The following is an 18,274-nucleotide window of genomic DNA, read 5'->3' as shown; positions in this document are numbered from 1 at the left end:
AGTGGCCGCTGGCTGAACACAGCTTGATATGATAAAAAATCTAAAAAAGCATTCTTTGTAAACTCATAGTAGAGTGTTTCTTTGTTTCCACTTCGCAGTCTGCCCTTTTCCTTCAGCCAAACCTTTGGGTTTAAAGGGAACTATTAACAAGAGCTGCATTGCATCGAACCCTTGAGCGAGCCCGGCTTCTTGCTTTTATTCATGGGCTCTTTGTGAGACAGGGGTTTATTACCTTCTCAGGGAAAGCACATGGGTCTGTGTTCTAGACTTGTGCCTTTAGGACCAACAACATTTCGAGAGATAGTCGTCACTCTTTGACCCCTGAAATGAAACGGATCCATTCACATCAGCTCCTCTCCGCACTCCAGCTTTTCCCATTTCCCTGGCAACCGGCCACTCTTCAGGGCATTTCGTCAAAAGAAGACATTTAGCATTGACTGTTTGCTAAAATGTTGAAATACTACAACGGGTATTTTCAAACGGTTCTGAATCCCACCAACAATGGGTCGGTGACATCAAGCTAGTGACAAGGACTGGTCTGCGGTGGTCGGTAGCTAGTTTAAACTGGTTAAAACTTAATAAGTCAGGAAGATTTTGGGGCTAAAGTTATTAAATATGATGGAGCTGTTTTTGTCACGTCTCCTGGGAGAGGATTATCACCCAAGAGGAAAAAAGACTTTAGATGGTTGTTTCAGGGAGTCTATAACTAAAAGCATGAGACCTGTTGCACAACTCATTGAGACACTTGCAGGACTGGATTATTATTATTACCCGTAAGCCAGAGAGCAAACAGAAATGACAAACTGGTCCATCGTGGACGTTTGTTTTATTTTCATAGTACAAAACTTCACATCTCCAAATTGTTCTAGATATTGGCGTAATGATACGACCAACTCATGATTTCATGTTTAAACAAACGACAAAGGTTCACAAATCTCAAATTAGTGTTTTAAATAATTGTAGCCAGTATAAATTTTTCCAGATATGTTGCAATTTTAGTGTTTGACAATTTCTAATATGGTTCTCATGGTGATACAAGCAGGAAAAAAAAGTACCTTTGAGTGGTTTCGTAAGAAAACTCCTCAGAAGATATTCATGATTGAGTCTGACTTAGCAGGATGCTTTTCATCTGGGCCAATCAGGAAACAGAAGGAGGAGTTGTGAACGACAATGTTGAGTTTCTGAGTTATTTTAGAATTGTAGTCTGCCTGTTGGACAAAGGTCCAGACAAGGGGTTGGTTTTTACCCGGCATTCTAACTTTAAGTGTACATTGTCTCTTGCCCAATGGCTGCTGGAAACACCAGCTCCCTGTCAGTCTGCAAGAATAAGCTAGAATGGACAATGACTGGATGGACGTGAAGCAAAACCGCTTTAATTATCTGTTTTAAGGCTTGCTTGGACATGTTGGGATAGGTATATGGGCTACAAAATATGTTCATTACATTTTTTGCACAAAATCATTCTTCGATCATGAGATTTTAATCTGCTTAGTTCTGACTGTTTTGAGCTCCTTTCAGAATGAGCCGTTTTAGGGCGTCCTGTTACTTTAAATCTAAATAAGATGCTGCTGCCCCCCCTGCCCCCAAACCCCCCAACTCAACACTAACACTTGTGTGTGAAAATGGCTGCAAACAGTTTTAACAATTATACAACCGTAAATCTTTGAAAAGCAGAAGTGGAGCCCCCTGAACAACCAACAAGAAGAACAAAACCACCTGGGTTGCTAGGTAACAGGCAGTGCCTGCTGATTTGTGACGTTATATTCCAGACGTTTTTGAAAACGGCTCATTTTCGACACCAAAAAACTTCTCGCCAAAAGATTTATGGGAGGTTATTTTAAGCTCTTTGGCTGCTTTTAGAAGCAGTAGAAACCCAAATATACAAAAATGTGTAAAATATGAATCCTGCATAATACACCCCCATGTGAAAATGTCTGTGAACAGATACGCATTTGTGTCACCATACATCTTTGACCCCGAGTCAAACCCAGAAACAGAAACAGAAGCAGTGGAGCCTCCTGCACAACCAACAGGAACGCAGCAAGTGGTTTCTGGATGGAAAGTCAACAACCAAACACTTGTCTTTCCCAGCAGCCATTGTACAGCACACAGTGTGGTAAAACCAGCTGAACCCGCTCTGCTTGGGTTGCCAGGTTGGGAGCAGTTCCTAGCGATTGTGACTTAATAAATGGCTCGTTTTCCAGACACCAAGAAACATCAACATGTTGCCAGAAAAGGGCAGAGTTTGGGTTTTTTTAGTACTTGGGCTGTTTGTTTCTAAAAACTGCATTTTGCTTTACAGTTCCACTTCAAGGTTAGGGTTATGGCTAATGCTCAGGATTACAGTTAGCTTTGGGCTAATGCTAAACCCAAATGTATTGACAGATAGAACTGAAAGGGAGCTCTGTCTGAAAATGATGTCTGAAAATGTAGCTTTCAGCCAAATACTTTTCAACATAGCACAAAAAATGAACTCAATGAACATTAATTAAGAGTTTTTCTTTCTTTCTACCAACATTTTCTAAAGAACAGTACTACACATGATTAACAAATATTATTGTAAAACAGACAAGAGTTTGGCTTTTGAAGGATATACGTCATTTTTTTCCCCCTTTTTCTCTTCCTCAGTCCAGCTTTAATGACCAAGTCAAACATGATGGACGGGATGTGAAAGGCGTTTTACACGCTCCTGCTTTTATCCGGTTTTATTGGAATGCATTGGTAAGAAAAAAGAATTTCCACAATCTAAATGCCCAAATCTATGGTCCACGTGTGATTTCCAAACTGTAACGACAACATTTTGTTTTTACGTCTCTTCTTACATGTGATCTTGTATTCTTCGATGATCAAATAGTGGAGTAATTAACTAAATAAAGGTCAAATTGTTCAAGTCTGCAGATAGAATCAAAAACTGTTCTTTTACCAGGAATTCATGCCAGAAAAAGTGAAAAAAAGAGACAAAAAGATTAACTATACACCCTGCGGCAATTTTCCTCACAATGAAAAGACGTTGGTCAGAGTGAAAATCGCTTCCACAGCCAGACTGCTTGTCTACTACATACAGAATCCTACAGAGCAGTCAGACCTGTTGAACGTTTCTAGATTTAGTGATTTTACAATCAAAATTGGGATTTTATGTGATTGAACAAAGTGGAGCTTAACCAGAAAGTAGCAGGAAAATGCTGAATGTTTTCTCAGAATTTTTGAGAAATAAAAATGTAAATAATCTGGTTTGGATTAGCACTCAGCCACCTCTGGAACCCCAAAATAAAATCCAGTAGAACCAAACCACACTGCTGATTAAGACAGTCATTTCACAAATTATGGGTGCAAGCCACACTTTTCAGTGTTTAAAGCTGCAGTATGTTACTTTTATAAAAAAAAAAAAAAATTCACATATTAACTCAACTTTCACTGTCGTGACTGTATTGCATGAGACAGAAAAAAGTCAAACTCCTCTGTTTTCTCCCTGTGGTTCTACTGCCATCCGCAGAAACACTCAACACACTCAACAAACTCAACAAACTCAACAAACTCAATGTTTTGACCTTTGATAGGCACCAGCATGACCTCAAGAACAAAGATATAAAAACTCTACTGGATAGATGTGTAATAATGCAGCAATTTTTGTTTTTGTATGTTTAATATATAATTATTTTTTGTCACATCTATGACAAAATAATTCGCTTCTCCCGTTCAGGTTCCACATGACATCGCCACTATCAGACAGTCCCAAAAACGTGAAAATGCGCTCTTCATGGAGAAACATGGGAAATGTTTGTTTTTTTTTTTTGTTTTTTTCTTATCACCCCCCCCCACACACACACAAACACACCTCCTTCTCTCACTACGTTTACAAAACTCCTCGGACATGTCTCAAAACAGAAGGGCATTCAAAATTCAAATCTGCAAAACACAATGGGTCCATTTTTCACAGTTAGCGGCCGGAAAAAATTGACATCGGGGGAAATTATGAACAGTGCGGACCGTGAACTGGTCCAGCGTAGCTTCCTCTGCTTTGCAAATGGAAGTTTGAAAGTCCATATAAAACATGTGACTGAAAAGCAAATGTTTATTTTACACATCATCAAACACACTGACTCCAAAGAGTGTAAGGTGGGGGGGTGGGGGGGTGGGGGGAGGCAACAAACTGATTACAAAAATTTGATTTTTTTTTCTTTTTATTTAGTTCACAGCATGTGCCGAGATCCACTAATGCCTGGAGGCTTTTTGCTTCCTAGTTTTATTCCTCGTTCCCTCAGTTACATTTCCCCAACTGACTGCAGTTACGGCGAGGCATGCCGCTTCATGAAAAGGAGGCGCTCCGGACAAAGGGATGTCTTTGCTAGACACCCCGAAGCCTTTTGGGTAAAAGCAGCAAGAACGCAACATCCTCTTCCAAGAACTAGACACATTGTCTTTCCATTGCGTGATCTGGAACATGCACTTGCTTAAGCTGTGGACAATAGTGCTCAATTTAGCGGCAGAGTCTCATTAAAGCTGTAAAAACATCGAGCAAAAAAGTTCAAACAAAATGGCCGTCTGCACGTTTCCGTAGCAATAGGAGCAGCAGTTAGATGCCAGCTGTGTTTGGAATAAAAAAACAACAAGAAAAGGAATGTTCTGGAAACATGCGGAGACATGTCCCGTTTCTTTGAAAACGTTATCTTGAAGCATCTTCCGGCGATTCAAAATGGAGAACACGGCTCTAGGTGCACTCTGGGTTTTCGTCGACAAAAGGCTCTCTCTTAGCTCGACTGCAGCTCCAGTTTATGCCTGGCCGGAATATCAAAGAGCACAAAGACGCGGCATTGTTTGGCTCAATGCGCCTGCAGTTTGAAGCAAAGGTCACTGCGAACCACAAACAGCTGCACGTGGAATGAAATCAGATAAATTTGAAAGTCTGGGCTTTTTTTAAGGCCGTGAAATGATATTTAAAAGTCTTCTGCAAAGAGAAGTCGAAACAAAATATGAGGTAGGCAATCCGGGTTGTTGTGATGGTGCGGTGGGTTTTTGTTTTTTGCTTTGGAGCTGCAGTGACAGGTGTGCAGGAACATACCTGCTACCCATCTGACCATCAGCAGGAGAACGAGAAGAGAACGAGAGGAGAACGAGAAGAGAACGAGAAGAGAACGAGAAGAGAACGAGAGAATGAGAAGAGAACAAGAAGAGAACAAAAAGAGAATAAGAGAACGAGAGAATGAGAAGAGAACGAGAAGAGAACAAGAAGAGAACGAGAGAACGAGAGAAGAACGAGAAGAGAACGAGAGGAGAACGAGAAGAGAACAAGAAGAGAATGAGAGGAGAATGAGAGGAGAACGAGAAGAGAACGAGAGGAGAATGAGAGAACGAGAGGAGAACAAGAGAACGAGAGGAGAACGAGAGGAGAACAAGAGAACAATAGGAGAATGAGAGGAGAACGAGAGAACGAGTAGAGAATGAGAGAACGAGAGGAGAACGAGAGGAGAACGAGAGGAGAACCAGAGGAGAACGAGAGGAGAACGAGAGAACGAGAGGAGAACGAGAGGAGAACAAGAAGAGAACAAGAGGAGAACAAGAAGAGAATGAGAGGAGAATGAGAGAACGAGAGGAGAACGAGAGGAGAACGAGAGGAGCTCACTGTGATTCCGTTACGAACACAGCAACAACTGTCTGGGATGATGGTGAGCAGCTAGTTAATGCCACAAACTTGCCCTAAATTCAACAGGCAAGAGGTTAAAAAACATCAAAACTAGGTTTAGAATAAATAAAGCAGACACACATGAAGAATCTGGAATGAATTTCCCATTGCCTGGACATTAGCCTTTTTGAAAATTTGTCGACTACTCTTAAAAAAAACAGGTCGATGCTGGAAAACTGACCCGTTTTATTAAACTCTATTCCTCCAGAGTTGTAGCCAAAAAGGTCCAACCAGTATTTTCTCAGAAAGTTGTTGATGGCTACAAAACGTGTGTTGGTGTCATGAGGTGGGGGTTGAAGTGGTGAGGAGAGAACGCTGAGAACCCAGGTATGGTGAAGATGATGAATTTAATGGTGAAAATAAAGCTCAACAGTCCATACAGGCAGCACGGCAGAGACTAGCACACAGCTAAGTACCGGTAGCAACTGATTATAAGACTGAAAACGAGAGCTGAGTCGACACAGGACTTATCAGTTCAACTGTGAGCGACACACGCATGAGCACACTAGAATCTGACTACGACGATAGACAAGGACCCGACGAGGGACACAGACAACAGGTGGGTTTAAATACACACGGGGTAATTAAGGGAACGAGACACACCTGGGGAGCAATCAACGGGGAGGACAGGACAGAGACTCACAGGAACACAGGACTGAACACAGAGAAACTCAAAAATAAACACACAGAAACACGGAACCTAACAGTTGGTTGAAGAGCAGCTTGCTGAGAACAGTAAGGGTGTTTGCATCTGTCCATGTTCTAGCCTGTATTTAACATTTTTGATATTGTCTAGATGAGAGAAAGTCACACAACTTGTCCTGGATTTTTGTTTTCATTTCACCTTTTTCCAACCTGCCTGTGGTGAAGCTCGACAACAACAGTCGTCTCCAGCAGCAATGACACCATCCTGAGAAGCACAGACACTCAAAACAACTCAGAGGGAAACACTGGAGCTCCCAGAAACACAAAGACTCCTCTCACTGCCGAGGACCCTGTAAACTCATAAACAAGGGCGTGAAGCCTGAATGATGAATGCGGCATGTTCCCACACAAAATCAACAACAGTTGACTTCAATATAATAGCAGCGTATTTTAGGACTTAAGTAAACCCCAAAATTCTGTTTCTTGATTTATACAAATGCATTGAGAGCATGGAGAATTACATTTAAAAGCAAAACATCAAAACATTTTTTGGAAGCATCTGACCCTAACACTGCAAGTACTGAGGGGGAAAAATATTAGACTTGTCTGACGGTATAAACAAAAAGCTGCTCTCAGACAGTGACTGCCATTGGCTTTAGTTATCACGTTGGTAGCATAAAATGCTAAATCTCAACCGTACATGAGATCTATAAAAGAAACAAAGTGCTTTGCTATTAATTGTCAATACTTCAACATCTAGATAACAAGGTCTAAGGGTATCACATCTCACAAGTCAGAAAAAAGTTTTATTTAAAAACAATAGTATGGGAAAGGGGAGTAGGTCAGTTATGCTAGCTTGACTTTGACAACATTAGCATGTAGATGTGCTGCAGAATTCCACGCGTTTCGGATCAACTGAAAGCATCTATTTCAGTCATTCTGTCAGAGGAACACCCTGCAGCCACTATGTAGGTTTTTTGCTCTTGTCCATAAACTTGGCCCACCTGTTTGTTCACAGAATGAGTCACTTCACTGACTGAGCTACACACACCACTATGAAGAACAATGAATTAAATATTCTCTGACACAGAACACAGACAAGAGAAACACACTGTTAGTGCAAACAAAACGTTATCTTAAAACCACAATAACTTTTAGGCTAATCTCAATGCAATTTACTTTGTTTTCAAACGTACGCCAGCGATTCCCAAGCACCCAGAGTTTAGCACACTGCAAAAAAAAAAAAAAAAACATAATTTTTTTTCATGTATATATTTTCATGTTTAGTTTCCAGTGTATATTCCATCACACTTAAAATAAGACAAAAATACCTTACAAGTAACTTTTCTGCAACATATAGGAGCTTCTTCTAAGTCAATAATGGTGTTAAAGTGTTGGGAGATTTATTTCACTTAAGTATATCATGGGAAAATGTATTTTTATAAATGAAATAATCTGTCAGTGGAACAAGTACTTAAAAAAAACATTAAGGAATTATTGACTTCAAACAAGCTCCTAAAAAGTTACTTAAAAGGTTAGTTTTGTCTCATTTCAAATTTATTCAGACATTTGCACCAGAAACTAAACCAAAAATACTTGGTAAGATTTTTTGCAGTGTATCCACTTCATTTAAAAAAATGAAGTGAAAGTTGCAGGTACAAGCTGTTTATGACAACCTCAGGCTGTCACAACCCTTAAGTGTTTGAGTTTTGGTTTTCATCTGTGTTCATATTTTTGGATTATTTTCTTGTTTATCAATATCAGATTAGATATTTTCTTACTAGTTCATCAATTGCATTTGGGCTTCTTTGTTCTTTAAGCACTGCGACAGACTGGCGACCTGTCCAGGATGTACCCCGCCTCTCGCCCGGAACGTTAGCTGGAGATAGGCACCAGCACCCCTCCCGACCCCACTGAGGGACAAGGGTGTTCAGAAAATGGATGGATGGATGTTCTTTAAGCAATCCTTAAAGAAAACCTATTAGTGGCTGCAAAAGACCAAAAGCAAGAGGGGATGTTTGCTTTTCAGTGGATAAGAACCTTGGAAATACAACAAGAGCTACAATGGAAGGGCTTAGATCAACATATATTATATTAAGTTAGAATGTCACACAGCAAAAACACAAAATCTGATCACGTATTTTTGGTTTAGTTTATAGTACACTTGAAATAAGTCAAGAGTAACTTACAAGTAACTTTTCAGCAAGATATAGGAGGTTGTTGAAGTTAATAATTCATTAATATTGATAAGTTCTCTCAGTGCAACAAGACATTTTAAATTATGGAAAAAAATGAGGTTAAAGAATACAGAAAGTAGAGTTACTTTGATGAAAGTTTACTTAGATACTGCAAACATAGTTACCAGTGTAAAATATTATTCAAATAAAAGTAAAAAATATCACAAAAATGTAACTTTAAGTAAAAGTTACCTAATTACTTTTTATGAGCGGAAGAAAGTTCCAGAATCTTAACACTAAACCAGTAGAAGGATGAATGTGAAAATAAAATAAAATAAAAGTGACCAGTTTATTTTCTGGTCACTTTTTTACATTTTATTTAAATTTTTACTCATTAATGAATATGATTTCAAATGGAACTGAGTAAAATACTTTACTCAAACCAAACTCAATGTAAAGTAAACGTTCAGGTTTTGTAAACAACTTTAAAAAATGACAAATTACAGACAAGCTGTCCATAATTACAGTAATCGAGTCGATGTAACTAGTTACTTTCCACCTCTGAGTTTCACTAGAAACCTTCATCAGTCATGCACTAATCTATGCAATGCTTTCATATAACAAGCTACAATAAGTTAATATCCTTAGTAATGAATACATTTAAGATATAGTTTGCTCAAAGCAACTTTCCACAACACACACAGTTGGAGAGCCATGTGAAAACGGAAAGCCACGTGCCAAAAACCACTGCAGCGGGATTGGATTTTTATGCTAAAGTTGAAGCGGGTACGGAGCTGCAGATTGCGTTGCGCGGCTATTAGCGAAGATAAATAGCAACCTGTTCTCCAGACGAGTCAACAACTTAAATGTCTCCATCACCCACGAGCAGATCGTATCCAGCCTAAAGCGATGAAACGCGTATCCGTGATAATCGGCGGAAATGATGATAGTTTTTTTTCTTTGACCCAATTGTGCAGAAAATCAAAGAAAACTCAGCACAATCGGCTACAAGGAAATGTGTCTGACAGCTGGAATTTCACTCACAATGACATAAAACTCAGGCCAAGTGAATTTTAAACTTTAAAATGCGACAAGTTGATATCGAGAAGCATAGAACTTCATTTGCTTTACGATGATTTGTGATTAGAATCGAGTGGGTATTCTCACAGGGTGGCTACAGCAGATTGGAAATTTGTCAGTGTAGTGGAGCAAATAGGATTAGGTGGTTTGCATGCCAAAATGTCTGGAAACAGGAATTCTCTCAGGAGATAATCCCCCCCTATGGATTGGACATAGCCCACTCTCAAAGAGCTGGAACAGAAATCGCTGAGGACGGATACCTTCATCAGAGCAAATTAACTAAATTTAAGATGAGAAAGCCTTTATACGAGACGTGGTTGAGGAACTACTTACTCGAACGGGCCTACCTTCATTACTTCCATGGGCCTCGGGCTCCCCACGGGGCGCAGGTGTGAGTGGGACGGTGCTGGGGAAGCGAAGGGTTTTGGCCCGGCGTCAGCCTCTCTCTGACCTGGACCCCTGGCGTCTCGGAGGTGGGAGGTCTTTGGCGGTGCTGGTAGAGGCCATGCAGGTCTGAGGCAGCGCTGAAGACCCCAGCCCACCCAAAGACACAAGCAGAAGGAGGAGTTAAACACGCCAGGCGAAAGCCATTTTTCTGAGCCATCCTGAGTCCGGGAGCAACGTGAGGCATTGTGGTGTGGAGTACAATGTGATGATTGAATGAAGCAGAAATTCTTTTGCTAAGAATATGTAATTGTTCTGGGCAGGAGAGCAAAACATGCATCAAATATTTCAGGGATTTGGGATTAACTTGTGTAATTTAAGTCACGGGAAAATATCATCAACCGTATTTCATCGAATTAAGACGCTGTTAATAAAGATCTTCAATGTGTCTCATTTTGTTGTTGTTCGTTTTTTGCTACAGGCCCTGAAAATACCTCACTGATATTAACAAGCTTATACTTGACCTCCAATATTACCATATTTAATTGTTTTTCATTAAAAAAAAAAAACCCTCTAAACTTCGATGCTTTGTAGTTTTCAATCACACACCAGCACTGACTGCATTGGTAAAACTGTTGATCTGCTTCCTTCTTCACTGAGATACATCAAAAAAGTTTGTTTTGGGTTCACTGGACTCCAGTTCTACATCAGAAACTGCTGATCATAATGTCCTGACTGAAAAAGTGGAAAAGTGAATGGGATTGTCTTGTAGTTCGCTAAACTGGTTCAGATATTATTTGGCAGATGGGAACTACTTTAGGTCAGTTGGTAATTATAAATGTGCACAATAAAATTTGTATGTGAGGTTCCTCAAGGCATCTTTCTTGTGTCCCATTTTGATTTTATGCAAACATGATCCTCCTAGATCAAATTACTGGGAGAAACACCACAATAGAGTATCTGTGCTGATGACATGCAAGTTTACATTTCTGCGTCAGCAATCTGACAGTTCCCTATGGTCACTGAGTGAGGATGTTCTAAAATATGCATGGATGAGTCAGAATTTCCAGTATCTTAATAAAAAAAAGAAAAAAAAATGCGAGTCATTGTTATTGGTCCAAAATATAGAAGGCCAGATATTAGAACTCAACTAAACTCCAAGGCCTGGTTTCCACTCAGCGGTGTGGCGTGGGGTCAGTATGCTGGCTTGTCCATTTCCATGGCCTGTACTGCACCATTCCCATTAGATGCAGGTCTATTGGTCAATGGCACAACACGACCCATTGATCAGGGGCAGAAAAATGTCACTGCAACATGTCTGAGACGTCGCTCTTCTTATCGCACTAGTACAACACCTCATTAGGCATTTGGGTTTAACTCTGGACGCTCAACGACAGTCCAGCTGGTTCTGGAAATGTTCTCTAACAGGTTAAAGAATTTAAAATCTTGTCAATATCTAAACTAAACTGTAGCCATTAGATGCATCCTTTCTCCAACACACCTGAATTCCCTTATTCAGCTCTGCAGACGCCTGGTCACAAGCCGTTCTTTTGATTCAGGTTTTTAAAATGTTTTATTGAATCACCATGCGTATGAATGGTGCTATACACACAGTCCTGCCTCACCTTGCCTCCATTTCAGTGGAATTGAAAGCCAAATCTTTAGCTTAGGGATTATGTCACCAAATACCATTGCTAATTATCCTAAAACCGATAGTCAACAGAGTTTGGTATTATTGGCTGGATCTAAGCCTGTGCAGTCCTCTGCCAACTCAGAGGATAACGGCTTCTGTGAGTTCCGACACAGTCTGGAAGATTCTAGAAAAGTGTACAATTTTATTTATTTTCCAGAGCTGGGTAAGTATGGAGAAAGTAATGTCGGACTTATTCCCTATTTCATTCCATACCCACTCATCCATCCATGACCTTTGGTATTCAAACTTTTAAAATGGTAAGAAGCGCTCTTGGGCCATTTCTGGAAATACGAATATGTTTCCATCCATAATCACTGGAACATTGACCAACATAGTTGATGTGCATTGATGATTTTGTTACTGTATGATGTTTTTAAGACTTTTTATTTTGTGTTTTTATCACGTAAAGCACTTTGAACTGCCTTGTTGCTGAAATGTGCTACATAAATACACCTGATTGATTAATTATTAAGGAAAAGTATGCAATGTTGACTTAAATAATAGGAACCCTGCATGTGCTACTTTTTGTTAAAGTGCGTGGCTTGAGGCCCTTTAAAATGTATCGGATGACTTTATGCATTTACTCATGTGTAATAATACTCTGGGGAAAAAAAAACAAAAAAAAACGTTCTTGTTGAGTTCACCTTTGTATGTTCACATAGACAACAGCTGCACATCCCAAGCTGAAATAGATCTGGGAGTACACACGCTGTCAGTACAAGTCATTCCCTGAGAAAATGATTCTTTTGATAAAACCGCTTCAAATCTTCTCAACCTGTGCAGCTGTGTGATAATCGCACTAATTAGCCAGGCATGTCAAGTCTGAGCCAGTCTACTGCTTGCACTTCAACAACGTCAATGTCACAGCTTCCAAACCGGAAAGGTTATTATTATTATTATGTTTTATCTGTTTTTGGATTGTTTATTAGGTTACAGAGAACTACTTGGTTTCTTCTAAATCTGAACAGTATTCCAGCTCTTGCTTATGGCCACACGTCCATGTAACCTACTTATGCTCATTGTATTCTCAGGCTGGGACAAAAGTGCAATTCACTGAGGTCCCTGAATGGTTTATCCTGTTGTTCTGGATATGACTGTTTTTCTCAGTAGGGCCCAGTTCTGTTTCTCTCCATGAAACCAGAAAAGCTTAATTTCGAGTTCAGCCAGTAAACTCCACAACTATTTTGGCACCAATTAACAATAAAATCATGCTAATGTGGAGTTTATTTATGTATTTTTGTTGTTGTTAAAATAGGATCCAATCAGTTTTATGAAAGTAATTACGAAACAAGTGAAATCGTTAAAGCTTTTTTTTTTAACTAAATTTCCAGGAAAAAAATTAAATCAGGATTTTTAATTATTATTATTTTTTAAATCAAATTTTCCAACAAACAAAACAAAAACATCCTGTTTGGTAGTCATTCCAGCTGCATGTACAGGTCTAAACAGATTGACTAGACATTGTTATGATGTTTTGGACATTTACAATGTGCTGATAATAAAGTTACTGAATATTTCATAGTTAAAATTAGTTAGGAAAGAGAGAAACAGACAAACGTGACAAATGCGACATTTACAACTAACATATATATATATATATATATATATATATATATATATATATATATATATATATATATATAAGCCAAAGCTGCACCATAAAGACTGATAACCCTCTTTATAAACTGAGAATAAATTTTACTGACTTTTGAGCAGTAAAATTTTCTGATTTTACTGCTTTATCTTTCATAAACATGCTTAAGTTTTGTAGCTCCAAGCTACAAAATTAAAGAAAAAAAATGACATGCTGGCATAAAGGGCTATTTAATTATCAGTTTATTTGTCTATAAAAAACCCCTATAAAATACTACTGTACAGTAATAAAATACAGATTTAAGTTTTCGTTCCTTTTTTTTTTTTTTTTTAATAAAATCTCCAATCGTTCACTCAAATCTGAAAATATTTGACTCCAATAAAGCCACATTTAGCATTTAGTTGAAGCATGTTTTCTCTTATGGGGTTACACTAAAGACAGGAGGCAATCAGATTTTTAAGAAAACATCAGCTTCATTATTGGGCGATCAACTGAGCTTGCAACGTTTTCTATGGCTCTGTGACCATGACAAGGACAGGAAAGCCAGACCTTGAATTACCAATCCAATCATGGCTATGCCATTACTCACTGTGGGTCAAATTCATGGGCGTAGGTTTGGGTAGGGACGGTAGGGACATGTCCCGACCAATATTCACGGGATATGAAAAAGTCCCGACCAATTTTTGCCATATTGGCTCAAAGAACGTGGATCTACGTTCTTTGATTAGCTGCAAAAGGCAGCGGCTAGCTGGGCACACGCGACTCCTTCTGAGTCTCCGAGACCATGTCGCCACCAAAAAAGAAAAGGACAGACATTAGAAGTTATTTCGCTACGTCGGCTGTAAGTACAGTGAGTGGACCCATAAGTTAGATATCTATCACGCAACGCATTTGTTGTTGTCAAGGTCCCCACCAAGGTCCCCCACCAAGGTCCCCACCAAAACTTAGACCGAACCTACGCCCTTGGTCAAATTACAGTAATGTGTTAAAGATCTTGTGTGGGAGTACGCAGGTTAGTCATGTAATATTTTCAATATTTCCTCTAAATGGATGAAATATTAGCCTTTCTTGCCACTAACCATCTGAGAGACGTCTGGAAATCCCAGCTGGGTTGGCTAAGAGTTTCAGCAAAACCACTGCAACTTGAGGAAAGTCATAAAGTTCCTGATTTTTTAAGTAACATCTGATCCATAAGCTCAAACACAGACGTTCTTCTGCAGCGCTTTGACAGTCCTAGGATTTTACAGAGAAAGCAACAACTCAGTCATCTGAATCTTATTTTTGATGACAGTCACAAAAAGTACCCTGACTGTCCTCTTTCACACTTTCTGACATTACAAAAGACCTTTAAAAGTGTTAAAGTGTTGAGCAAGATGGCATGAAGTCAACATCTCTGAGCCACTGAGTGAAGCTATCAGAGGTCAGGTTTATGTTAGGGAGTGATATGTCAATGAGACATGGCCTTTGAGACTTGCTTGTTGGATGAAAATTGGAAAAACGTCACTTGAACTGGGACAAACTGGTGTGTTATGAACATTATCCCATACCATTAGCACATAATCGACAGGTCACACTGACGTACATTATAACGAGATTGTAGGACTTCAGCCTTGGGTAGTTTCTAAACATCAGCTGGAGTTGGAATAGAGAGGAAAAGAACTGATGAGAAGTCATTATCTACCGTTGTGTTTGACCCTTTAAAAAAAAAGGATGTCCAACATTTGATACTAGATACCACATGCAGTCTTGATTTAATAAAGTCAATCAACAAATAGGATTCCATTTTGTCATTTTGTTTTTGTAGAGCAAAATTGCTCTGGCAAATGTAAGTGTAACTTGTTTCTTCTGAGAATGTCTTCTGTCTGAACTCTAATTTTCTGAGTTCCTAGCTGGAAATACTGCAAGAAGGTAGCAGTTCTGTCTTTAGACAATTTTCCAAAAATGGGACATGATTAATGTACTGCAAAACCTGTGGCAGATGTCGATAATTTCTGACTTACCAAAGTCAAAACATAGCATAAGATAACTACTTATCAACAGTTTGCAAATCCATATCAGTGGCACACATATGTGCTCGACAGCCTCGATTTCTGAACAAGTTTTTTTGTCTGTCTGAATGCAGAAAATGATGGAAAATGCAGCGTTGAGAGTCGCAGCTATCAAGTCCCGCAGGTTTTCGAACATGCTGAGCTCTGCTGTGACATCATTCATCTGAGATTGCACTTCCAAGATAAACCACAACATAAATGTTAAACTTGTGAAGTAAAAACACAAAGTAATGAATCTTTAATTCAGGCCCCATATGTTAATTTATGCAAATCTGCTAGCATCCGATCAAAAACAGTCAAAACTCACCATGACAGGGTAGTATTATGTACGTTGTCTTATTTCCTTCTATAAGAAGAGGTTTGGGTGTTTCTTATGCGCAAAGATGGAATGATGTTTTTATTAGAAAGTGTTTGAAAGAATCTGGATTAATTTCAGAAGCAGAAAGGTAAAAAATATTTTAAAAAGATGGCAATTTAGATACGGTTTATAAAGGGGAACCACTCTCTCACTACTTATGTTTACAAGAGTCGCAGTTACTTTTTTTTAACTTCATGTTGTGGATGGTAGATTTTGTTTTGTGGAAGTAAGGACCTTTTTTGACCTGCAAAACAGATTATTTCTAGTTAATCTGGATTCCAGCACTTGCTTTCAGAAAATTTTGCATTTATGTAATGTTTATTTCAAACAAGTCACTTTTTCTGACCAAAAAAAAAAGAAATCATGCTGTCAGTTAATATTAGTGTTGCCCATTGTTACACGATTCTTCTGGCTGTTTTTGAGAGCTACTGTCAACAACTGAAGCATCCACGACGCAGATGCAGCATTTCAAATAGTTTGTGTCTACAGCTAAATTTGTTCCACTGACTTCTGTTAAAAATGGAAAATCATAGCCTTTTGTCTCAGAAGAAGGGCCTTTTGATCTCGCAAAGAGCTAATGTCACGCTGTCATGACAGAGGCTACAAACATGATTGCCATGCATGAGCTGCTCATATAACTTCTGTGTTGACCATTCTGACAACGTAAAAATGTCAAAAGGTCAAGCATGAAACATTTCTTCAGTCACTGATTTATATAAAGCTGTTGGCTCACAGTATTCATAATTTTGTTGACAAAGAAAAAAAACGTATGTCATCCTTACCTTTTACATTTTCGTCGGCCGTAATCCAAAGTTGCCGATGTCCGTATTGCTCCACTTTGAGGAATTAGGTCCTTTTTAAAGAACTCAGAGATTTAGGAACTTCCTGGTCTGACACAATGATGTCTCATTTGCTGATGACACAATAATGAGCCTCAGAAGTTATGACTTTTTGTTGAGATATTCTGTGGTTTCAGTCAAACCTACAGCTTTAGGGAAGGAGGAATAGCCATTTTGTGGTTTTGCAACAACCATTATCATGTGCATTATCTCTGGTAAGTAAACATGCGGCTGCATAACAGTTTCTGGGTGTTATTTTATTTATTTTTTTTTTTTTTGTGCTTCATGACCCCTGGGGTCTTCTTTACCATTAAAATCTCCGGAAGCTAATTTTGGAAACGTGTCAACCGTTCCAAGAACAAAATCGAAATATTTTTCTTTTATTTTTTTTCAACAAAGGAATTTGTTGTTTGCTTGTTTGACGATCTGAAAAAGACCCTGACGTCTTGCAGAAAATAATAAAAACAACACATACAATATTCACCTACAAAAACGGCCCAAAGTGTAGTTTACAGTGAGTGATTTATTTAGATCAATATTTCATGAAATTTCAATAGTATACAGAAAGATTTAGAGATTTGTGTTTCCATTTGCTACCATTTCTACTTTCATTTTCATGTGCTTATCACTTTAAGTAGTGGTTTTGTGTGTTAAGTATTTTTAATGATCTAACTAATAATGACACACGCTTTGAATCTACAGCATACTGTTCCCTTAAGATTTCCAGTTATTGTGATACTGACCTTGTTTTACCCAGTTACATCTTATAAAAATTAGATCATAACGCCTGAACAACTGTGAAAACTTCTAAGTGGTTTCCTGCTCAAAGATAGGATTTATGGGATCACATATAATCACCACACTGCGATGCAGCGGACTATGAGCAGGCCAAAGGACATTTCTTTTAACCAGGAGGCTTTCAAAGTGGATACGAAATGTCCCAAAAGCGGCTATAAATTTACCCAAGTCTGGCACAAAACGTCCCACGTTAAAAAGCGACTTTTCATTGTAGAAAATGTTGGTTGCTAAAACCCCCCTCTCCGAAAACTATAAAAATACAAAATGATGAAAGGGCATAATCACCTGCACCCGCCAAGTACAGGACGAAAAACCAAAATGTTAGCTTAACATATAGCATGTGTCATCGAAAGATCTATGGGAGCTCACGCTGCATTTCTTGTATCTCGGAAGTTAAAACTCGGTGCTGGTCTGATCTTAGCCTCTTTTTTTTTTGTTTTAGATTAGTTCCATGGTTATTTGAAGAGAAACTTGTGCTTGTGGAGGAAAACAATCTTTAACATGGTATTGTTTAAGTCAAGCTACAGCTGTGTCAGCTGCATGTTGTTATCACTATAAAGGATTACTTCCTCTGTGACTGATTTCCATTGTTACTCCAATCAGCAGTTGGATTCCATCCTTATCTGGACACAAGAAACATTCAAATAAATACTGACAAAAAAAAAGTACAACTAGGAAACAAGTGAATGAAATTAATTGTCAAATTCTTTGTAACTGTATAAAAACAGTTCTCTGCTGGCTTTGGTGTACATAAAATAAAATAAAACACATAATAAACCTACGTACATTCTAATTTAATTTCAGTCTTTTTTTTGTTTCAGGAGGAAAGAACACCATAAGAAGTCCCATCCAGACGGCAGATGAAAACTGTATCAGCTGAGTGTAGCATCTCCATGGTGACGCATGGTGGTGGCAGAATTGGGCTGTGGGAATGTTTGTCTTTTTCACAAGGGAAGTGGTTCAGAATCAGTGGGGAGA

At 38.8% G+C, this 18,274-nt stretch overlaps 1 protein-coding gene across 2 annotated transcripts in view; it reads right to left on the bottom strand.

The window, feature by feature from the left end:
- LOC106936195 (microphthalmia-associated transcription factor-like) overlaps positions 1-16,500 on the bottom strand; it is a 28,063-nt gene extending 11,563 nt beyond the window's left edge. The window contains exons 1-2 of one of the 2 annotated variants that reach the window (XM_015017041.1): positions 16,442-16,500; positions 9,930-10,106 (exon numbers count right to left, since the gene is read on the bottom strand). In XM_015017041.1, coding sequence (XP_014872527.1) covers positions 9,930-9,944 — 15 coding nt within the window. In that variant the 5' untranslated portion in view covers positions 9,945-10,106; positions 16,442-16,500. Of the gene's footprint in view, positions 1-9,915; positions 10,107-16,441 lie in introns of those variants that run through there. The other variant, XM_015017042.1, reaches the window with a different exon arrangement.
- Between the last annotated feature and the right edge of the window lie 1,774 nt (positions 16,501-18,274).

This window comes from Poecilia latipinna, unplaced genomic scaffold, assembly GCF_001443285.1.
Source record: "Poecilia latipinna isolate Pla-1442-1.1 unplaced genomic scaffold, P_latipinna-1.0 Scaffold2095, whole genome shotgun sequence".
In the NCBI taxonomy this organism is placed as follows: Eukaryota; Metazoa; Chordata; class Actinopteri; order Cyprinodontiformes; family Poeciliidae; genus Poecilia; species Poecilia latipinna.
The sequence above is the reverse complement of the archived record's forward strand: the minus strand, read 5'-3'. Positions and strand labels throughout refer to the sequence as shown.